Source organism: Acartia tonsa, chromosome 1 (genome assembly GCF_053477335.1).
Source record: "Acartia tonsa isolate MP-2025a chromosome 1, ASM5347733v1, whole genome shotgun sequence".
Taxonomy (NCBI): domain Eukaryota; kingdom Metazoa; phylum Arthropoda; class Copepoda; order Calanoida; family Acartiidae; genus Acartia; species Acartia tonsa.
Window position 1 is genome coordinate 44,412,962 of NC_137260.1, and position 20,949 is coordinate 44,433,910.

Below are 20,949 nucleotides of genomic sequence, written 5' to 3' on the forward strand. Positions count from 1 at the left end.
ACTGATTCTCCTTTACAGACTAGCTTCTCATAGATCCTGGGAAAGTTTATAACTATTTTGGGTACAATCACCATTCCAAGAGAAATCGCCTTTAGCAAAAAAATTACCGGACATAATTTGTTTTAAACTAAAGCTGAAAGTGATGAGTGGTAATATGGTGTTTTTGTCTATTTTTAGGCAATATTATCATAAATAGGTCATGGGGTGGCTTTAGACTGTTTTTCCCTCTGCAAACCCTTCGAATATAGAGCCCCTAGTAATATAAGTCATATTTCAAAACTTATTTTGCCCAGAATGATGAATTTCACAAAACCATGCAATATCTATTTCATTATTTTTTTTGGCTATGCTTCAGTTAATATTTTCATACTTGTTGTTTAATTTCAGAGAAGGAAAAGATACGCTCATAAGTCTGATGGGTAGATTTGAAAGAACTCCACAAGATAAATTTAAAATCTTTTTTTCAGGTAACAAATTAGAGTTTTAAAATAATTTAAAAGTATTAAAGACAACTTTATGCGGATAGTGAGATGAAGATTTTAAAAATTTATTCCAGTTTTGTTAGCCCCGAGGGGTAGATTGCCCGGGCTAACGAAACTTGTAATACTTTAATGATTTTTATTTTAATATTTATAAATATAAAATTGTCTGAAATACTTGTTTTTTCAGTATTTCTCAGAACAAGTTCTGATTGATACTAATCGGTTTCAAAGGCATGCTGGAAAAATTAAGAAAAAAAATTTAATGAAAAGTTAAATCAGTTCATTATTTTCCAGGTTTGATACCATTTTTGTTGACAGCAAGTTTATGGATTACTGATATTGCCACAGACATTCAGGTATTGTAATTAAAGAGATTAGAAATTAATCATATTAACCAGGGCTTGACAGCCGCTCGCCAGCCCCGACTATACCTAAAATTTAAACCTGTTTGGACGCTTTAATTTAAAACAAAGGAGGAATTGCCACATTTGGTAAAGGGCTAATTTCTTTGAGGCTTATAGGCGGGTGATGCACGGCTGCCGAGCCCTGATATTAACTTGTGAAAAGTCGGAATTGGCTTTAACTTGATATATAACCTGAGCTGTTACCAAATATTATAGTTATATTCAAACAGATTTGTAGTACTAGATGGGCCATCATACACAAAAATCCGTTTAACTTAAAAATGAATTTCTAGAAGACAAACATATTTGTTTATGTTTAGTCACATATGATTTATTCCAATAATAAAAGAAACGAAATATTTTGACTATATAAATTCCCAAAAGCTAGCCTTATTGTAATAGCTGACATATTTATATGGATGAAAGGAAAAAAATAACTGCTTTTTCGTGCCAAAATGTATTCACGTTCTAACCAATAATAAGGATTGTTCTTTCTTGTCCAATTTACTAAGTATTGACTATATCAACTATATTTACCATGATTTTTTTCCACAAAGTTTTAAATATTTAGGTGACAATTGGAAGTGCAGCCTGTACCTACAACTGTAAGTTTATCTATAATACAAAGTAGAATGATGTCTGTCTGTCCGTCCGCCCGTCCGTCCCTTAAGATCTCAGTAACCACTGAACCGATTGGATTCTACTCTTCAGGGTATATACCTATTGGTCCTGTGGTGGTTTTAAGCTATTTTCTTGTGGCGTGGGACACCCCCAACCCCCCAAAAAACAAAAAAAATCCCCCCCATTTTTTTCTGCTTAAGATTTCCTTGGTCCTTTTGCGAAATTTGTTAAATTTTTTTTTAATCACCCTTGAGGCAAAGCCGCTAGTATTTTCAAAAAGTAACAGGATGTAGCTCTGTCCGTCTGTATGTCATTGTAACGAAAGATCTTGCTAACCGTAGTACCGATATGGTTCTCCTAAGCTGCGAAACATTTTACAGGTTCAACCCAAGGATATCCAACCTTTTTATTGTGGAGGGGATATAAAATCTCGAGATGGTGAGGGTAGGGAAGGAGTCCTTAGTTTTCATTGACAGATTGTGAAAAATTTTAACAGTTTTATAACTTTTGTTATATTATATTATTTTTAGATACATTTGCGTCCTCCATAGTAGGTTCACTCAATTGTACCAGGTTAGAACATTTTAGTTTTTAGATTTATAAAAAAAAAGATTTTTAATCCCTTATATGAGCTAGCTATAAGATGGGAAGTGAAATAATAACAACAACAAACAGGAAGGGCGCGGGCATTTAACTTTGAATTTTATTGGTCTTAATAAACACATTCTCTCATTTGTTTATCTAATCTTAATTGATTGATAAAAACTAGCAACCTCTACGCTTTTCTATCAACAATTATTTACTAAGTATATTTGCGATTACTTTTATTTAATGAAATCTTCCAATTTTTAACATTTACAAAACGGCCTGCTTTATTGCATCAAGATCCATGACAGATCTATATAGGAAATAAACGTCTATAAATGAGCTCGAGTCTTCCAATGGTAAAGTGTTTAAAACTCATAGTGCTCCAAAAATCCTCATTAAACTCTCATTGACCAAAGCGATAAGACCTTTATCCTATTTGTTTATGGAATGAATTAAGTTTTTCACTTCATGTAGATATTTGAATTACATTGAAGTATTTAATCCTTATTTCATAAATAAAAAATATTCGTTCATAATAGAGTAAATCTAAGAAAACTGTATTTTAAAAGAATTCGATTGTGGCGACACTTCCTTTGTGTTAAAATATTAAAACTAAAATTTTAATCATATTAACCCTTTGGTGATAGTAATGTGAAAAAAATATAATTGAAAAAAAAATTTTAAAATCATTTAAATTAATAAATATTTACTTCTTTCTTTCAGATAGTAATGTCGGGGGAGGAAAATTGATTTATTGAGAAATAGATAATAGATTTGTACTTATAGAAAACTAGCCAATAGCGATATAGTTATATTGAGCCAACTCTAGTAATTTATATAAGAAGCAATTTTGTTTATCATAATTTGGGGTTTTAATCTATTTACTTTCCATTGTTGTATCCTTTAAGACTTTCAAAGCTTTGGATTTAATCTTCCTTGTTTTATTCTTAGATTTGAACGTTCCGAGTGGGTCGTGTTGACCAGCCTATCCGCTGCCAGCATAGCCCTACCTTTCCTCTTCTTTGCTGTTCTAGAGATCGCAATTTCACCTGAGCTTTATGAACAAAAGAATATTTTACCCTCACCCTATAATAAACCTTTTAGAATTATAGGTAAGCAATGTTTGAGGAGAACTTTTTCTATAAGTCTTCTGTGTCTGTAGGTCTGTTTATACTATTGCAATAAAACTAGAGCTTATTTACAGATTATTAGTGAAAAGCTACTCTATAGAATTGCATTTTGGTACGACTTAAGGTCTGTGTAGTAAATAAGCACATCAGCTAGCTTAGAAAAAAAACATTATGCAATTATGCGGAAGCTTTACTACAAAGAAAAAAAGCGCAGTTACATAAAGGACCTTGTTGGTCATTGATTACCCCCCTCCCCCATATTTGTACGGTGAAGGAGGTATAAGTGATCAACAGTCAAGTTTTGTGAAAGCACCCAAAAAAACAGTTTTTAGGGGATGGATTAATAGTAAGAAAACATTATTCATAATTCTATTGATGTATAGGTTTGATATTTGCCCCGTTAACCAGCAGACTCATGAGAGCTATCAACCAAATTCAACTCAATCTTTCTAACTCAGGTATTAAGTCAGGAAAAATAATACCAGAGATCTTAAGGGATAAGAAAAAATAAGAGAAATTGATGCACATTCACATTTAATATGAACTAAATTTTACAGTCTAGTCCCTAAGTTGAAATCATTACTAGTGCATTTCTGGCAAACTAAGCAATAAATATAATATGTTCCTGGTTCCTTCATATCAAATATATATCACAAACAAGTTATTCAATTGCTTATTTTAGGAAAGGTTAGGTTAAGTAAAGGTTGAAAGACCGTGAGACCTCAGGGCGTAGAATTATTTTTAAAAGTATAGCAGGAGAGAGTTTCAGTTATCCAAAAGTACGTTTGATTGAAAGCACCAATTTACTTATTTTAAGGTCTTGAGCGAATAAACCTGCGTAAACAGCTAGTGAGTTCTACTAAAAGAATGGTTGTTATAGCCGTTACCGAGGTCAGCCTCGAGGCCAACTACCAGCTGTTTATCAATTTTGTTCTCTTCTTTCCGAATATTTTAAAGTAAGTGAATTTACATTATAACAAGAAGTTCTTTGGTCAAAGTAACGCGAATAACGTCATATTAGTCCATTATTCTGATATGACGTTATTCGGGATACTTCGGCCAAAAGTTTTATAGGCAAAAAATGCCAGCTTCCATATGATGAAGCGAAGTACAACAAAATCACGAATATACAAACGGACAAAGTTGGTTATAGAGCGAATGTTCATTGCTCATAAAAAAAGAGATTTTTTTGAGATAATAGTTACCAGGAACATTTAACCGTGAACTACACTAGATCCAAATAATTTAATGGTCTCTTTTTATTTTAGAATCATGATAGAGATAATAGAAGCTCTTGTGGATGGAAAAGTAACTGTTCACACCCTAGCTTTGGAAAGCAGGTTAATATTTTATCAAAATTATTTAACGTTAAATCTCCCCCATTACCTATACTCATTTTTAAAAGACTCGAAAATAAAAAAGGCAGTGTGAAAACGTCCAAGCTTTTTTATATTTTGATAGGGGTTAAATGAGGGGTTTTATAAGTTTTAGGGGATTAATCAAAGTATTTTTTTAAAATTTTGAGTGGGCTAAAATGTTGGTCTTTAAAATTCATTTAAAGGGCTATGCAGGCGGTTTGATCCCTCAAATCGCATATGACCGCAAACGGACCATTTTCTGGAGAGAAAATATATTTTGATGCTTATGTTAAGGTTAAGTAAAAGTTATTAAAGCCCTTCAGGGTTAGAGCACCCCGAAGGGACTGGAATCATTTTCTTTTAATTTAAGAAAGGATAAGGAGGGGTTTCCGGTGTTCAAGAAATATGTTAGAGACAAAAAGCAAAAGTTACATCAAAAATTTTAATTGCAGGAGTGTTGCAATAATCTCATCATTTGTTACTTTGGTGTGGGTCAATTCAGCCTTCAAAGTTTATTCCAAACAAGGTACAATTTTAGCTTATTTTTATTTTCGCTGGGATCTTAAAGGATAAGACAATGGACGATGAAAGCTTATGAAAAACAAGATTACTCCTTCTGCAGATAAAAATTATTTGGAGAAAAGTTTGGATATTATTATTAAGTTTGGATTAAAAGTCTCAAAAGTTACATAGCTTTTGTCAGGGAAAAGGGAATTTGATTCTGACAAACAATTCTAAATGAAAATTTCCCCACAACCCCTTACCATATTTCCCCCCTCCTTCTTACCCTTCACTTACCTTCAGTTACATAAAAATTTAACCTTACTCTAAGTCTAAACTAACAAAATATTTAATTGTCGGTAATTTCAAATGAAATTAATTGGCTGAATAGCAGCCCATGGCCTTTATAAAGTAAACCAAGTTATTTTTTTTCAAAACTATTATTACCATTATATGTATTTTGAACGAAATCAAATTTAAAATATAATTCTAGGTGCCCTAGATTTTACAGTAAGTCCGTTGGCCAGGATCCTGCTGATATTTACCTATGCCACAGAAATCCTGGGCCGTCTCATTATCATTGCAGATCTTTCTTATACCTCTACAGATCCTGATCAACCAGGTACGAACATTCATTTCCAGTAAGGCTTCGAAACCGATTAGAATCGGTTCTCAGTAATAATGAAAATCATGTATAACATCTTATTATAGACAATTGGCCACGAATATTAAAATAAAAACCATAAAATTAATACCTGCTTTGTTACCCCATACCTTCAACACCCTGGTTTTAATTTAATATCGTAGGAATCTGTAATACGATGCGATAAATAACTGTTTTGGTTCAACTAGCCGTCCGTAGAGGTCTCTAGGAACACTTGAGTAAGAGTGATGGGGGAGGGAGTCGACCCTTTACTTTGAATTGTAGTTTAATTGAGAAAAAGGAAAAAAATGGGAGGGGATAATTATTTCTAGGAAAAATATCTTTTGAGAGGGTGGTGGACGTACCCTTCCGATACAATGAGAAGCTGCAAGCATTTCTGTAAAGTAGAACCATGACAGTTTAGCGGTTGGTCATATACATACACACAAAAATACCCTGTTACTTTTATATAAAGTAAACATACATTTTCAGAAATTGGAGTGGTAAACTGGCAGGGAGCCTTGATTTTCTTCATTGTTCACGTGACTGTCTGCTTCATACTCAACATACTTCTCAATGATAACTCTATCAAGGTTTTCAGAATATGAAATATTGTAGCCCATTCTCAGTCAGTCTAATGGATATATTATTAATTGGATCTTACACCATATTTTCATGTTCTCTAGTAAAGTGAAACACGCAGCTTGCTAAAATGAATATTTCTCCCTTCCACCCCTTTTACCTCATCCCCTCTCACCTTGCTGTATGAACGAACTGACCAATAAAGGACACGGGTAATACCAACCTAAATTGACGACAATTTTCCCTTGTCATTATATCCATGTATATTATTATCCATATCAGTCTTTGTGTTCGATATTGTTAGACTCAACAAGGTTGACAACAACTAGTAAAAGCGAAGCTCAACAAATCAGACAGCCAAGCCAACATTGACAAATACAATTAAGATATAGAGATTATTAATTTCTGTCAATGGCAAGTGGGTTAAATTAAGCAATACTTTTAACTTATTAAAAAAAACCACCCTGTATTAGGTAATATACAATAATGTCTAGAAGCTTGCAAAAAAATTCAGTAAAAAACTGTTCCAAAATTACAGACATACTTATATCTTAATATAAGATTTATAGAGTAGTTTCGCTAATATTACGTCCATATTATGAAATTCTTACCTGTAGAAACACTACAACCACCCGATGTTCTACCTGGAGGCCTTAATCAATGCCTTTAACAGTCTTTTCACCTACTCAGACTATGTCATGTATAACATTGAGGTAAGCTTTATTATCTACACTAATGGATTTATTATTACATGGATCATACACCAGATTATCATGTACTTTAATAAAGTGAAACTTGTAGCTTGCTAAAATAATGATCATCCCATCCACCCCCTTTGCGTCATGCCCTCCCCTTATACTGGATGAACGAACTGACCAATAAATGACAGGAAAAATAGCAACATAAATTGACGACAATTTTTCCCCTGTCATAATATTCACATGTATTCTACATCCATTTATATATTTGTCTGTTTGTCCGTTGGCAGATTTTGTAAAATTTGTGCAAAAAATCACTAAACCTCTTACTTGAAAAATTTTATTTATTTTGAGATGTAATACAAAATAGCACTTTCAATGAAGCAATTTTGCGATTTTAAATTATTTTTTAAGGAGAGAATAGAGAACCATCAACCAACATTTTTGAGACAAGCTATTTTTCAAGCAATATTCTTTGTGGAGTTTTTATGTAAGCTTTGTTTTTTTCAATTTTATTTTAGCTATTAACGGCTACGCCCCTAGAGAATTATATGGGTACTTGATGTAGGGGGGGAGGGAGGAATTACCAACCCCCATTATCAATAGTAGTTATGAAAAAAAGCCAAGTAATTTTTCATACTCTTTATATGTCAAGTATCTTACATTGCACCAGTTTTCTCGTCCTTTGTAATGACGAAGTTTTGGCTAAGATTCTAGCCCATGTCCTCGCCTATAAATTTTTTAACCATGACACCCTTTGGCTATATTAAAGTAAACCCTTTTCATGGGGGGTGTTTTCATCCCTCTTAATTTTACCAGGGGTTGGAAGCTCACCCCTATTCATTAACTGTCCTTTTTTCAGGGGCCTTGGTGTCCGGAGAAAGAGCCACTGTTACCAAAATAAGAGATGAAGATGGAAATGACATTGATCTTTCCAATAATAGGTATGCCCTCACTCAAAGTGTAATATACAAATACTATTTTTTTTGCTATAAAACATAGTCATATCCTGTTACATAGTGTAGTAAGGTCTTTATGTCTGTAGCTTAAGATTTCGATAACTACTTAACATATTGAGCTCTCTATTTATGGAAGCTTCTAGGTCCTTAGATGGTTTTAAGCTATTTATTTCCTATATCTAAGTTTAGTTTTATGCTATTTTCCTTCTATTATCTCTCTTTCAAATACATAGCTTATGGATGCTAGGATCGCAGCCGCTTGTAGTAATTATGAGAATATTATAATTTGATAGATTATTTAGGTAAATACTTATATAGAACTAACAGACAAAATTTCTATTTAAACTGTATGTCAAAAACGTGTCAATCATGGCCACTTTTATGCTTCATAGTTGATCAGCCATTAATCAATTCGACTGTAATGCGTCAATCCTTTAAATGCTTAAAGGGGCATATAGGGGCGCAAAGGGAGAAGTTTGGAGCAGATTTATATCCTAAAACTATCCTAAAATCTATAAAAGCATTCTCTAAAATAAAATAAAAACTAGATAAATTCAGTGGTTAGTGAAATCTTAAGGACAAACTAAAAAAATTACTGCATTATCTAAAACAAAAATTGGTTGGTTTTTAATATTTTTTTTTTTCTTAAACAATCTAAATATTTATTTATTTGAATGGCTGCCATTTACTCATCCGGCAAAAGTACAAAATATGTATTTTATTTTCGCTCGTGCAATTTAAAAAGTACGGATGTACATATTTATGACAGACTGAATTTTAGCTGAATATGTCGCAAACTTACATATAACATCCATAATACAAAGTAGAACGATGTAGAACGATTTGTCTGTCTGTTTGTTTGTCTGTTTGTTTGTAGCGAAGGATCTAGATAACCGCTAAACCGATAAGGTTCTCCTTTACAGGGTTGCTTCTCATAGGTCCCGGGAAGGTTTATAACTATTCTAACTATCACCCCCAACCCCCCCAAAAAATGAAAAATTCCCCCCCCCCCCAAAAAAATTTCTTTTTAAAACTAAATCAAAATAGTGGGGTCGACTATCCCCCCCCACAAAAAAAAAAAATTCCCCCCCCCCTCCCAATTTTTTCTTTTTTTCATTTTTGTTTTAAATCTAAAATACGAAAAATTGGTTTGATTAAACCTCTTGGGGCAAAAGGGGCGAAGCCGCTAGTATTATTTATAGTGGCAATAAAACATCCATGACTGGCAAAAAATACAAGTGCCTAATCTGAACACATACCAAATATACATCCAATTATTTTTATAGAAAAGTTGTGTTTACAAGCATACTGTGTGTTATCTACATTCTTGGATTACTCTTGAGAATTCTATATTACAGGTAAAGGTAAAAGACTTCCAAGGGTGGGTTAAAGAGGTGTTTACCCTCCCCCCTTCCCTCTCTCAAACTTTCAAACTCTTCATCTTACCCCTCTGGAAATTTAAAAAATACAATTACCCCCATAAAACCTTAGGAACCCCTTGATTTTTTATGTGTTATTGCTGACTCAACCCAGTTTTAGATGTTGCTAAATATTCAGGTTTTTTATGGAATATTATATTATTTGGGAGCTATTACTTGAGTTGGCTATTGGATAGGTCTTTGGAAGGCCTTTAATTACCCTTTTGTAGCCTAATTTAATGATAAAATAAGCGTAGAAAATAAGCTTTTGAAGGTTCTAAATATTGACCCCATATATTGTTGTAAAAAATTCATATTATTCCCAAGAGTGCATCCCTGGATGATAAAGCTGAACATGAACTGGACCTTGCGAGTCATGGGCAAGGAGGTGGCTCTGAGGTCCTCTGACCAGGAGGCCGCCCCCTACCTGAGGACTGTATTCAGAAAGAGGACCTGTACGCGTAACGCAACCATCAAGGATAGAATGTGGCATCAATATGTTCAGGTATATAAAAAAAAACCAAGGATGACGACATCCATAAAAGCGGAGCTTGGCAATTCAGAAAGCAAACAATATTTTAAAAATCTGATAATCATTTTATGTATAAAATTTCATTTTGTTTGTATTTTAACAGCATTGCTATATTCATTTGTTTTAATGTATTTATTAATACTTGGATCTTACACCAGATTATCATTTGCTCTAAGAAAATGAAAATCGTAGCTGGCTAAAATGACGAAAACCCCCATTCCCCCTCTCCTGCTAGATGAACGAACTAACCAATAAACAATGTATGTTAGTTGGATGTTGCACCAGATTTTCATGTTAAGTAATACTCGAAGCTGGCTAAAATAACGATAACCCAATCCACCCCCTTTACTCCATCCCTTTCTTTTTCTCCATGACCGAACTGACCAATACGTGATGTCCATGATAGCAACCATAATTGACGACAATTTTTCCTCTGTCATAATATCCACTTATGTTTTAGTCTGTTGTAATCAACAAGGACATGAAGCACGCAGCAATTCTAGGCCTGCAGCACGGCAACATCTGGGCTAAATCACATAAATTTGACATATCAGACGACGAAATAAAAACGCTGCTAGCCAACCTAGACGACCTAATGGTGTTGAATAAAACTAATATAAAAATATCTGGTGATTGTTATGAAACAAAAGATATCAGCCACAATGTGCTGAGTATGTCAAGCTGTCAGGATGTGTTGCACCTGGCTAAAACTAAGAAGACCTTGGTTGTTGGGGTCAGTGATGACCAGTTGAGTCTTCATCAGGCTAAAAGTATTTTGAATGCTCTAGCTGTAGGGTTGTCTAATCGAGGTTTCTAGTGATTAAACAACCATGCGGGGTTCTTCAGACACCCCTAATGCTTTGGGGATTCCGTATTCTCTTTAATTTTAGTTAGGGCGGAGAGGGGGTTGAGGGTAAAATATTTGTGTTCAAAGAAGATTTTTGAGTTGTATTTATAATAAAAATATTATTTGATGATTTGATTTTTTATCTAAATATGAACATTGTTTGAAACAATCAAAGGATTTTTAACACATAAAACTTTATTTTTACCTGTTATCTAAAATCTAGCAATTTTTACTTTTCAAAATTGCATATCAATGACATATTTTTAAACGTTAATAAATTTATCATTACTTTTTTCTAGTCATATATAGTATTTACATTATATACTTTAGTATTATATTATTTTTTACTAGTTTAGCTGCTTTTTTCGTTTTATATATATATATTACATGATTTTTGTTAGAAATTTGCAAAACTTTAAAAAATAACTTTTTATCTTGTTTGTTGACAAAAGTTTAATCACGCAACCTTTTAACTGAAAATTTTTGAATTTTCTATTAAAAGATAAAATTATTTGCATATGATATTAGTGCCATAATATTAATGATTTTTAATCAAAACCATTTGTCAAAATCTTAAATTTGTTTAATCAAAAATTAAATACGTAATTTAATATAGTAATTTTATTTTTTTTTAAAGCGCGAGTAAGTTTTTTTTAGAATTGTGTTGAAATGAAATGAAATATTTATTTTATATATATTATACATAACATGGTATAATCACAAACAAACAATAAAATTGTGTTACTTAAATTGTCATATTTTCAATTTTGTCATTTCGATCAGCTTTTTTATGACCTTACTACTTTACAATGAGAAAATTTATCGCGTCATATCATAGACAGCTTTTCGCGAATAGTAAAATAAAATATAAAGATTAATTCCAGCTTTGTTGAACCCGAGACCTCGGCGACCCGGGCCAACAGTATTGTTAATAATTTTAGTATCTATATTTTCATTTGTGAAAAAATGTACACAATATGATTTTTCAGTATTGCTCTAAACCGGTTCGAATCCAGCGGAGATAAATCGGTTTCAGTGGAAAAAATAACCATTGAAAATCTTCTTTTATATCTGAAAAAAAATTTCTTTTCAGTATCAATATTTTTTGTCAATATTTAGACATGTTAGAATAGTCCGATCGATTTCAAACAAGCATTAATTTTAACATTTTTCCACACACAATTTTTATTCATTTGAATTTTGATGTTTCTAAGGCGATTTGTTTCAAAGTTACTAGAGTAGTCTCCTATAATATAATCACTTAAAAATTTAGCAGCAATGTCAGATTTTTTGTTTATTCTTCTTTATGTCTGATTTGTTGGGCAGAGCTTTTATGACTGTTGTCATTCTTGTTATTAAAAAAATACAACATCATAGCTAAGACCTTATGGATATTGTCATCCTTGTTATTTCAAGATAACTATGTCATAGCTAAGACTTTATATGGATATTGTCATCCTTGTTATCTCAAGATTACCATATCTAGGCAAAGACTTTATAGATATTGTCATCCTTGTTATTTCAAGATTACTATGTCATAGCTAAAGACCTTATGGATAATGTCATCCTTGTTATTTCAAAATTACTATGTCATAGCTAAGACTTTATGGATATTGTCATCTTTGTTATTTAAAGATTACTATATCATAGCTAAGACCTTATGGATATTGTCATCCTTGTTATTTCAAGATTACTATTTCATAGCTAAGACTTTATGGATATTATCATCCTTGTTATTTCAAGATTACCATATCATAGCTAAGCACTTTGGTTTTTTATTTCAATCTTGATTGACACACTGACACTAATTAAAATAAACAAATAATGGATATATTATTACTTGGATCTTACACCAGATTATCATGTACTGTAATAAAGTGAAACTTGTAGATGGCTAAAATAACAATCGCCCATCCACTCACTTTACCCCCTCCATCCCATCCTACCGGATGAACGTACTGACAAATATGTGATATCCATGTTAGCAACATAAATTGACAACAATTTTTCTCTTGTCATAATATCCACGTATATTCTATGTCCATTAAATAAACAAATACTTTCGAACGGAAATGTGATATAAATATACCCCCCCACCCCCCAATCCTTGGTAAAGCCCTGGTTATGAGTAGTGAAGCTACTCTATAATTCAAAATGAACTTCTGTTCGTTAAGGAGTTATTTTCTCTGCAGCTATCCAAGATAGGCGATTGAATACCTTGTAGCAATTCGCATGCAGTATAAGATTTACTTGGTCAGTCAGTCATGGTATAAAAATGTAATTATGAAAACATATGTAGTATTTTCGTGATTTACTGTTTTCTGATTTATGATTTCGATTTCTTCTTAATTTATGAGCACTGAATATTTTATCTTTTAAACACTTCGTTAGTATGTACATGTTCATGATTATTATTTACATATATTTTTGATAATAGTTGCTTTTGGTTTAAAAATAGATTACATAAAATTCAATTTTTTTTATTCATAGATAAAAATAGTTTATATTTAAGGGAGGGATGGCAGCAACATGGCATAAAATCTTTTAAAGATTAATTTGATTTAAAAATAAAATAGCCTGGAGCTTTGCTAAGCTGCTCTAAACTTAAAACGATTCAGTAGTTTACGACATTTTAACGGACAAACAAACAAAAAGGCATACTGATCAATATAATCAATGAACTTTTCCGACTATAGGAACATAACCCTATCGGGACAAATATGTTTATATGGTGAAAAAAATTGTCTGTCCGTCTGTCTATCTTCTGAAATATTATGCACTGTGTTTGTGTCATCCTTGTTTTAATAAATGTTTATAATATTTTTGAAACATCTTTGAACCCAAACTTAAAATTAACCATTCTTATATCTCAACCCCCTCTAGGAATTCCACACATCCATTTATAGCCCCCCCCCCCCTCCTCCTAAGATGCCAAACTTCAAGGATACTAAGAGACAAGACAATGGAAGATGAATAAATCTACATCACCCAAAACAATGAGCAAAATCTTCTTTAAATATATTAAAATTGTTGATTAAAGCCGTACGTACCAAAAGTTTTAAGGCAACAAATGTATATAAAACGTTTGATACTAGTATAATTTACAGTCCTATGTCTCCTCCCTGGGCTAATTTAACTCCTACCCCATCCTCCCCCCGCCTCCTATTTCCTTTGCCATGATTTCGGAAGTTTTTGGTAGCACAGCTACTCTACAAGTTTTATGATTTTATTGGTCTGTCGGTTCTTTAGTAGTTAGCTCAATTATACTAATACACCATCTTCTATTTCCTGCCTCTCTATAAAGTAATTTCGAAAGTTTTATTTGTAGCATAGCTACTCTACTAGTTGGTCTGTCGGTTCTTATATTAGACTCATAACCCTACATCAATTTCCTGTAGTGATTTATGATTTTTTGAAGCGTAGCTACTTTATTAGCCTTGCATGTAGGTCTGTCTGTCGGAAATTTATTAGACTCTAAAATGAGTAGGAAGTTCTTAGAAGTAAACTTGTGGTTTAGAGAAGAAAAAAAGTTTAAAAAAATAAAAAGGTAGTTTTGAAAAAAAATCTAGCAATAATGGTTGTTTTAGATAAGACATTCAGGAAAAAAATAGTCCAAAAATTTGAATAGCGCTACTATAACAAATTGTCTCAAAAACCAGCAATGTGACGTCATAACAATGAGCGATAATCCATCTCTTTTTTAGGGGTTTTCTTTCCTTCTTCTCCTCTCATCTCCCTAATTTTAATGACGTCACAAAGCTGATTTTTGAGACACTTTGTAAAGTTACAGCGCTACTGTTGAAATAATTTGTCCTTGTTGAACCTTGTCTGCTCCTCCGACGACCCCTAACCCCACTCCCCTCCCCCTCCCTACGCTATCCAACAACGACCATATATTCCTAGCCAGCTTAATTTATAGGGACAGGGATATAGTATTAGAATAGTTATTTATTACATCGTATTATAGACAGCTTTCCTCGGATAATTAAATGAAACCTTAAAAGAATAGAACTAGTTTTGTTGGCTCTTGTAGGGGATCAAGTCGGTCTAACAAAACTGGTATTAATTTAATGATTTTTATTTTATTTTTAATATTACTGAAAATTGTCTGAAATACGATGCTATACAGGATTTTTCAGTAGGACTGAGAACTGGTTCTAATCCAGTGAATATTGAACGGTTTTGAAGCCACACTGGAAAACTTTTTTTCAGATTATCGAATCTTATCTATTAGTTTTTAATTGGTATTTAAAGAAATATAAACAAGAATTGCACTTGAGGCATTAAGTTAGAAGGCTAAAATCCATAGCAAACAAAATTGATTTCTTCAGCTGCCTTTTCCCTGGATCCATCCATCCATCCATCTAGCCAGCTGGAGTAATAGATATTATTATTATACATATGTGCCAGAAGCCATCAACCTCTCCCCCCCCCCTCCCCTTCACCACCTTAATGACCCCTCTATCTATTCTTAATATAACCCTCCGTTTTAAAGCAAGACTTTTGTACAGTTTATAATTGTAAATTCTTAGAACGTTGTTTTGGTAAGATTTGGATGATTTCCCACAAAGTACCTGTTGAGCAATGAAAATCCCTACCCCTTATACCTTTAAAAATTGAAAATAATGGGAGAGGGGTAGTTTTTTGTATGCCTAACCCTTGCAGGGCCTAAACCTACGGTGGTTTAACCCTGTGGGGATAACCCGGTATAGCTTAACCTGACCTGATTTAAAACTAACTCCCTCTACCCTTATTTTCAATTTAAACATAATATTAGGGGAAGGGGGGTAGTTTCTGCCCAACAAGGCATTTGAAAACACCAAAAATTGTCCACATACTTTGGATAATTGTTAATAAAGCCATGTTATCTGAACACAAATCCTTAAATGGCTTTCAAAGCTTTTCTGCTATGGATAGTATGCACCTTGTTATCTGCCTCCTACCATATTCCCCTTCTCCTAAAATTCTTTGAAACTTTATCTTATCTTTCTTATACCAAAACTCCTGCAGGGGGACGGCTAATTCGACAACAGAAATAAATTATATCATTGAATTTGACGTTTAGAGAACCCAGTAATAGTGTCTAACTTTTTATCTTTGTGACGTAACAAAAATCCATCTCTTTTTTAGGGGTTTCCTTTCCCACCTCCCCTCTCATCCTTCGATTTTTGTTACGTCATAAAGATAAAAAGTTAGACACTAATACTAGGTTCCGTTTATAAGGAAAATTGGCGTAAATTCCCTCAAAGAGGTTAGTCGAGCACAGACACTCATTTTTTAAAATTTAAAATAATGGAGGGTTGTTGGTTTTATGTTTGTTATTACTATAAGTCGTAATAGGTTAGGAAAAATTGGGTTGTAGGTAGCCCCGCAGGGTTTATACACCGCAGGTATAGGCATAAAGGGGTTCAATTGATACTTTTTATATTTTTGATAAAAGAACAATAATACATCAAATTGCATGTTGTAAACTTTCCGCTATGGTTCAAAGCCCTTAAAAGTTCCCCTTCCTGACTTTTGCTCATCTTTATATCTTCCTTTGCCCTTTCTCCCCCCCCCCCTTCCCACTTTCCTCTGCTCGGCTCCGAACCCTTGCTTACCATGACCCCGTGCAACCTCCTATGCTCCCCCTCCCCCCCCCTCCCCCCACCCACCCCTCCTCCTACTCCTATTTCCTGCTCCGGTTTCTTATCACGAGCAGATAATGAGGAGAAGCGGTACAACATCATTTCCACATAAGGCCATACTGTCAAAAGTTATTACTTTCGCTAATTGTTTATGTAGCACAAATACCCCTTTATCAATCAAAAACATCAACTTAATTTAGTTACTACTTGTGGCTTCTCCCCTAGAATCTAGGTTCCGTATTCTTAGGGTAAAATTAAAGAAAATAGCAAAAAATCCTACAAATATCTAAAATATAAAGCTTAGAACCCTCCCGGGACCGATGTAAAGCTTCTCTGAAATGGAGAAGCTAATTGGGGCTATGTAGTTAAGTAGTTATCGTTATCTATCTACACACAAAAAAATCCTACAACTGTATATAACCATATGAAATATGGCTGATTTGAAACATTTTGCTTTTATAAGACTCTAGCGGACGCTAAGGCACACCTAAGGGGCAACAGACTCTAGGAGGATAGAGGGCATGGGAAAGAAAAGGGAGGGGGAGCTAAAGTTACCATATGTAATAGTTTTTAATTTCTCTTAAATTTAACTAAATTTATCTAATTCTTGGGTATATTTAGGCTTAAAATTAATAGCGCATCTACTACAATTAGATCAAGTCCGAGAGACCGGTTTCCATTAAGGCACTAAAGAGGGGAGGTCAAAATTGTACATCACATTTCATTTCACAAAACTAAAATTGCTCTAAATTATTTTTAAGAAGAAAAATAACAAAGAAATAAAAAGATGAACTAAGCAAATTTTTGAGTGTAGATTTATAAATAGTTTTTATAATCACAAAAAAAAACATTGGGTGCATTCAATTAAACCTTTTTCTTGGCCTCTGCTATTGATTTCAATTTTTAGAAAAAAGACAATTTCTAGCCCCTGCGGGGTACTTTCCCTTCTTCTTTCCTAAACTTTACTTAACCTCTTCTAACCTAAAAGAAGCATTAAAAATAGAGAAGTCGGGAAGGGAATATAATAGCTTTAAACCATCATAAAAAACTTAAATATATAAAATAGCCTAAATCATACCAGGACCTTTGAGAATCTTCTCTTTATTTGATAACTCAATTAGTTCAGTTATCATTTAAACCTTTAGCTACTGATAAAAAAAAACTTTATTACCTTACATAGAAAAATTTGAAATAATTGCGCATCTTAGCCGATTTACGTATAAACTCACGGTTTTGATTGTTTTCATAATTATCTTAATGCATGTTGAAACCTATAATTGACTAAACGGACACGGTAGTAGGTACCTTGCATAATATGAAAAACATAACTGTAATTATAGAAAAGCTTCGTCTTTATACATAAATACATATATGTATAAAAGTGGCTTGAAAATAAGGAAAGCCTTTCAGTTTCGCCTGGCTCAATTTTAATTGTTTTAGATGAACCTAGTTTTCCCCAGGAAGGAAGGGGACATTGGTACCCAAAGTGTTATTTAAAATTATTTGTCCGTTACCTTAAAAACTTTGGGAACTTTTATCAAATATTGATTGGTTGGTTCAAACTGCAAGTGTCTAAACTTATCTAACCAAAAATTTTATCTATGGTAGGGACAATTTTGTCCATCATCATCATTTGATGCACATAAATTTGTCTTATCCCTTAAGATCCGTGATTTTCCCCCTTGCCATTTCCCTTTTCTTTTCCTCCTATATACTGCTTAAGAAAAGCATTTTGTTTGTGATGGGTTTCTCCTTTGAAATACTTAAAGAGACACTCTGTATTTTTGGTTTCTTTCCTAGAAATAATACCATGTCTTGTAGTAATACATATAAGTGAATGTTTTACATATTACATATTATGAAGTTTTACATTGACATATGAAGGGAGCAAACATGCTCAAAACAATTTGTAATGTCTAAATAAATATTTGTAAAATTTATATTTTTTTGTGAGTTAACCTTTTAAATAAGTGAATGTAGTATTTCAAGGGAGGGAGGTGACATTGGACTGTGAATTATACGGTATTCAAAGTTTTATAACCACGTTCTTATTCGTTGGCTCTAAACTTTGTGTAATTTTATAGAATTGTGATTAATTGGTTTGAAACTCGTAGTGTTCCAAATTTTCAACCAATAGTTTTAATTTAAAGAAGGTGTAATTTTGGTCCTAGGACAAATGCAGGAGTCCCAAACGTCGGAGTGTACTAAACTAACCTATTTTAGACCATCTTTTAGGTTTTTTAATTTTGACTAACCCCTGCGGCGGGCTTAATTGTACATTCATACCTTAACCTAATCTAATCTGTACATAAAATTAATATGTTAACACTTCTGCGTTTGTCCACTCCGACGTTTGGGACTCCTACGTTTGTCCTGGAACAGTAATTTTGTTTATCATCATTAAGGATGTATATAAATTTATTATCCAAAATGCTATTAATAATACTTATCTTAAATGCCTATTCTATAAACTGAAAGTTATTTACAAAAATTTAAAAATGGTTTCTTTTGTAAAAAAAATGAAACATGTGAAGTGTCCTTTCGAGTAGGGGAATTTTGAGGCAAAACTTGGAGCTTTCTAACTGTAGTCCATGCACTATAGGTATACACTATAGGTACAGAGATATGGAATAATATTATAAATAATAATTTATGGTAAAACGTCCCTCACACAACCAACAATTGATTACAAGACCTGAAATTGTGCATTGATATGAGAATTGCCTGATTTGGGCCAAGGCATTTTCCCATGCATTTACTATTTATGTCGCGCACCTGAAATAACAGCAGCACCATTTTTAACATCTTTAGAGTCGGGCCTAGATTCGAACCTATCACCTCCGACATTTGCGGGTTTACAGAGAAAGTTAACTTTATCTGAAAAAATATTTCTGCTTCCAAGAATCATCTGTACACCTTTCATTATAGATTACAGAATATCTATCCATATCCCTAATATACCTAACCTAAGTTGAGTAAACATTATCATGAATGAGAATATTACCTCCTAAGTGGTGGCTGATGCAAAAAAAGGGAAAACATCAGGAAAGACGGGACCTGGTGCGTCCAAGCTTTTTTTTGGGGGGGGGGGGGGTAAAATGGCGCGCGAAGCGCGCCGCAAATTTTTTTTTACCACCCACCAGGGATGGACATTCAACTGGTACCCAAAGTTTTATTACCAAGTTATCTTATTCGTTGACTTAAAAACTTTACTAACTTTGGTTGAATTTTGACTGGTTGGTTCCAAACTAGTAGTGTCCAAACGTTTCAACCAATCAGTTATATCTAAGTATACATAGGTTAATTTTGTTAATCATAATTAGGGGTATTCATCAATTTACCGTCCATTGTCTTATCCTTTAGGATACATGGGGGAACATAGGTATAAGGGGAATAATACTCCTATATTCTGGTCCTCTACAGGTAAGATTTTGGGCAGGGATCTAAAGTGATAAGACAATGGCAGAAAATTTAATGTACATTCCCTATGATGATAACAAGATTACCCTTTCTGTAGATTACAATTATTGGTTGAAACGTTTGAACGCTCAACTGAATGAACTAACCAAACAAAATTCAGTAAAAGTCCCCAAAGTTGTTAAGCCAACGCATAGGTAAACGTTATAATAAAACTTTAGGGACTAGTGTAATAAACAGCTCAATGACCCCTCCCTTCCCGGTCTTCTGGTGTGTTTATGTGTGTGGGTCCCTTGGGCAGCACCGGATAAAGCAGAAAACTAACACCAGCTAAAGGTTAAAAATTCTCAACAATTTCAGCCAAACAACTTAAAGCAAGATTTTCAAGAATTTCTATAACTTTAGGCAAAATGTCTTTGAAGTAAACTTTTGTGGTTTGTTTGCTTAATAATAAATTATATGAAATTTAATGTTATGGACGAAAGTATTTTTTTCATGGGATGATTCTTAGATTAGAGGGGGAGGGGGGGTCGGAGACCAAAAGCATTAATGACAATTTTAGACATTTTGGTCTGTTGGGTTTGAATCAAATCTTACTGGTAATCACACACACAAAAATGTAACATTGGGTTGAGTATTAATTATGAATGAAAGATCAGGAAATGCCTTTAACAAACATATGGGAAATGCAAGAAAACAATCTAATCCTTTAGTAGCGATACTACTTATGGCTATTTTAAAGAGGCTATGGATAATGATATGGTGTGTCAAAATACGAAAAAATGCCCAAAACCTGCCAGAAGCTGTACTAAGCTTATGCGAGACCTACATTACTGGATCGACATACAATTATACATAATCCGAGACTGTGGCGTAACACGTAGTACATCCGCTCGTTGTCGGGAGGGTGACACTTCGTCATAACTAAAGACATTAAAAATGATTCCTGCAGCTTTGTAAGCTGCGCGACATAAATAGTTAAAGTAGGGGGAATTCCTTGGCCCAAAACAAACACAACGCAATACAATGCACAGCTAGGTCTTCCAGACAATGATCATGCAATCAAAAGGTTGTCCAAGGGGCGTTTGGGCTTAAAATCATACACATCATTAAGCAAGATTAGGTACTGAGATACACCAAAA

General features: G+C 33.4%; 1 protein-coding gene across 1 annotated transcript in view; it reads left to right on the top strand.

Annotated features, from left to right (window-relative positions):
* LOC145321221 (uncharacterized) overlaps positions 1 to 11,387 on the top strand; it is a 57,481-nt gene extending 46,094 nt beyond the window's left edge. Inside the window, exons 22-38 of the mRNA XM_080162863.1 lie at positions 388 to 467; positions 777 to 838; positions 1,458 to 1,491; positions 2,038 to 2,080; positions 3,047 to 3,207; positions 3,609 to 3,683; positions 4,043 to 4,181; positions 4,494 to 4,565; positions 5,036 to 5,109; positions 5,578 to 5,706; positions 6,220 to 6,320; positions 6,927 to 7,022; positions 7,422 to 7,497; positions 7,870 to 7,951; positions 9,253 to 9,324; positions 9,712 to 9,889; positions 10,377 to 11,387. Of these exons, the coding sequence (XP_080018989.1) occupies positions 388 to 467; positions 777 to 838; positions 1,458 to 1,491; positions 2,038 to 2,080; positions 3,047 to 3,207; positions 3,609 to 3,683; positions 4,043 to 4,181; positions 4,494 to 4,565; positions 5,036 to 5,109; positions 5,578 to 5,706; positions 6,220 to 6,320; positions 6,927 to 7,022; positions 7,422 to 7,497; positions 7,870 to 7,951; positions 9,253 to 9,324; positions 9,712 to 9,889; positions 10,377 to 10,733 (1,831 nt within the window). The 3' untranslated portion in view covers positions 10,734 to 11,387. The remainder of the gene's footprint in view (positions 1 to 387; positions 468 to 776; positions 839 to 1,457; positions 1,492 to 2,037; positions 2,081 to 3,046; positions 3,208 to 3,608; positions 3,684 to 4,042; positions 4,182 to 4,493; positions 4,566 to 5,035; positions 5,110 to 5,577; positions 5,707 to 6,219; positions 6,321 to 6,926; positions 7,023 to 7,421; positions 7,498 to 7,869; positions 7,952 to 9,252; positions 9,325 to 9,711; positions 9,890 to 10,376) is intronic.
* Positions 11,388 to 20,949: the final 9,562 nt, after the last annotated feature.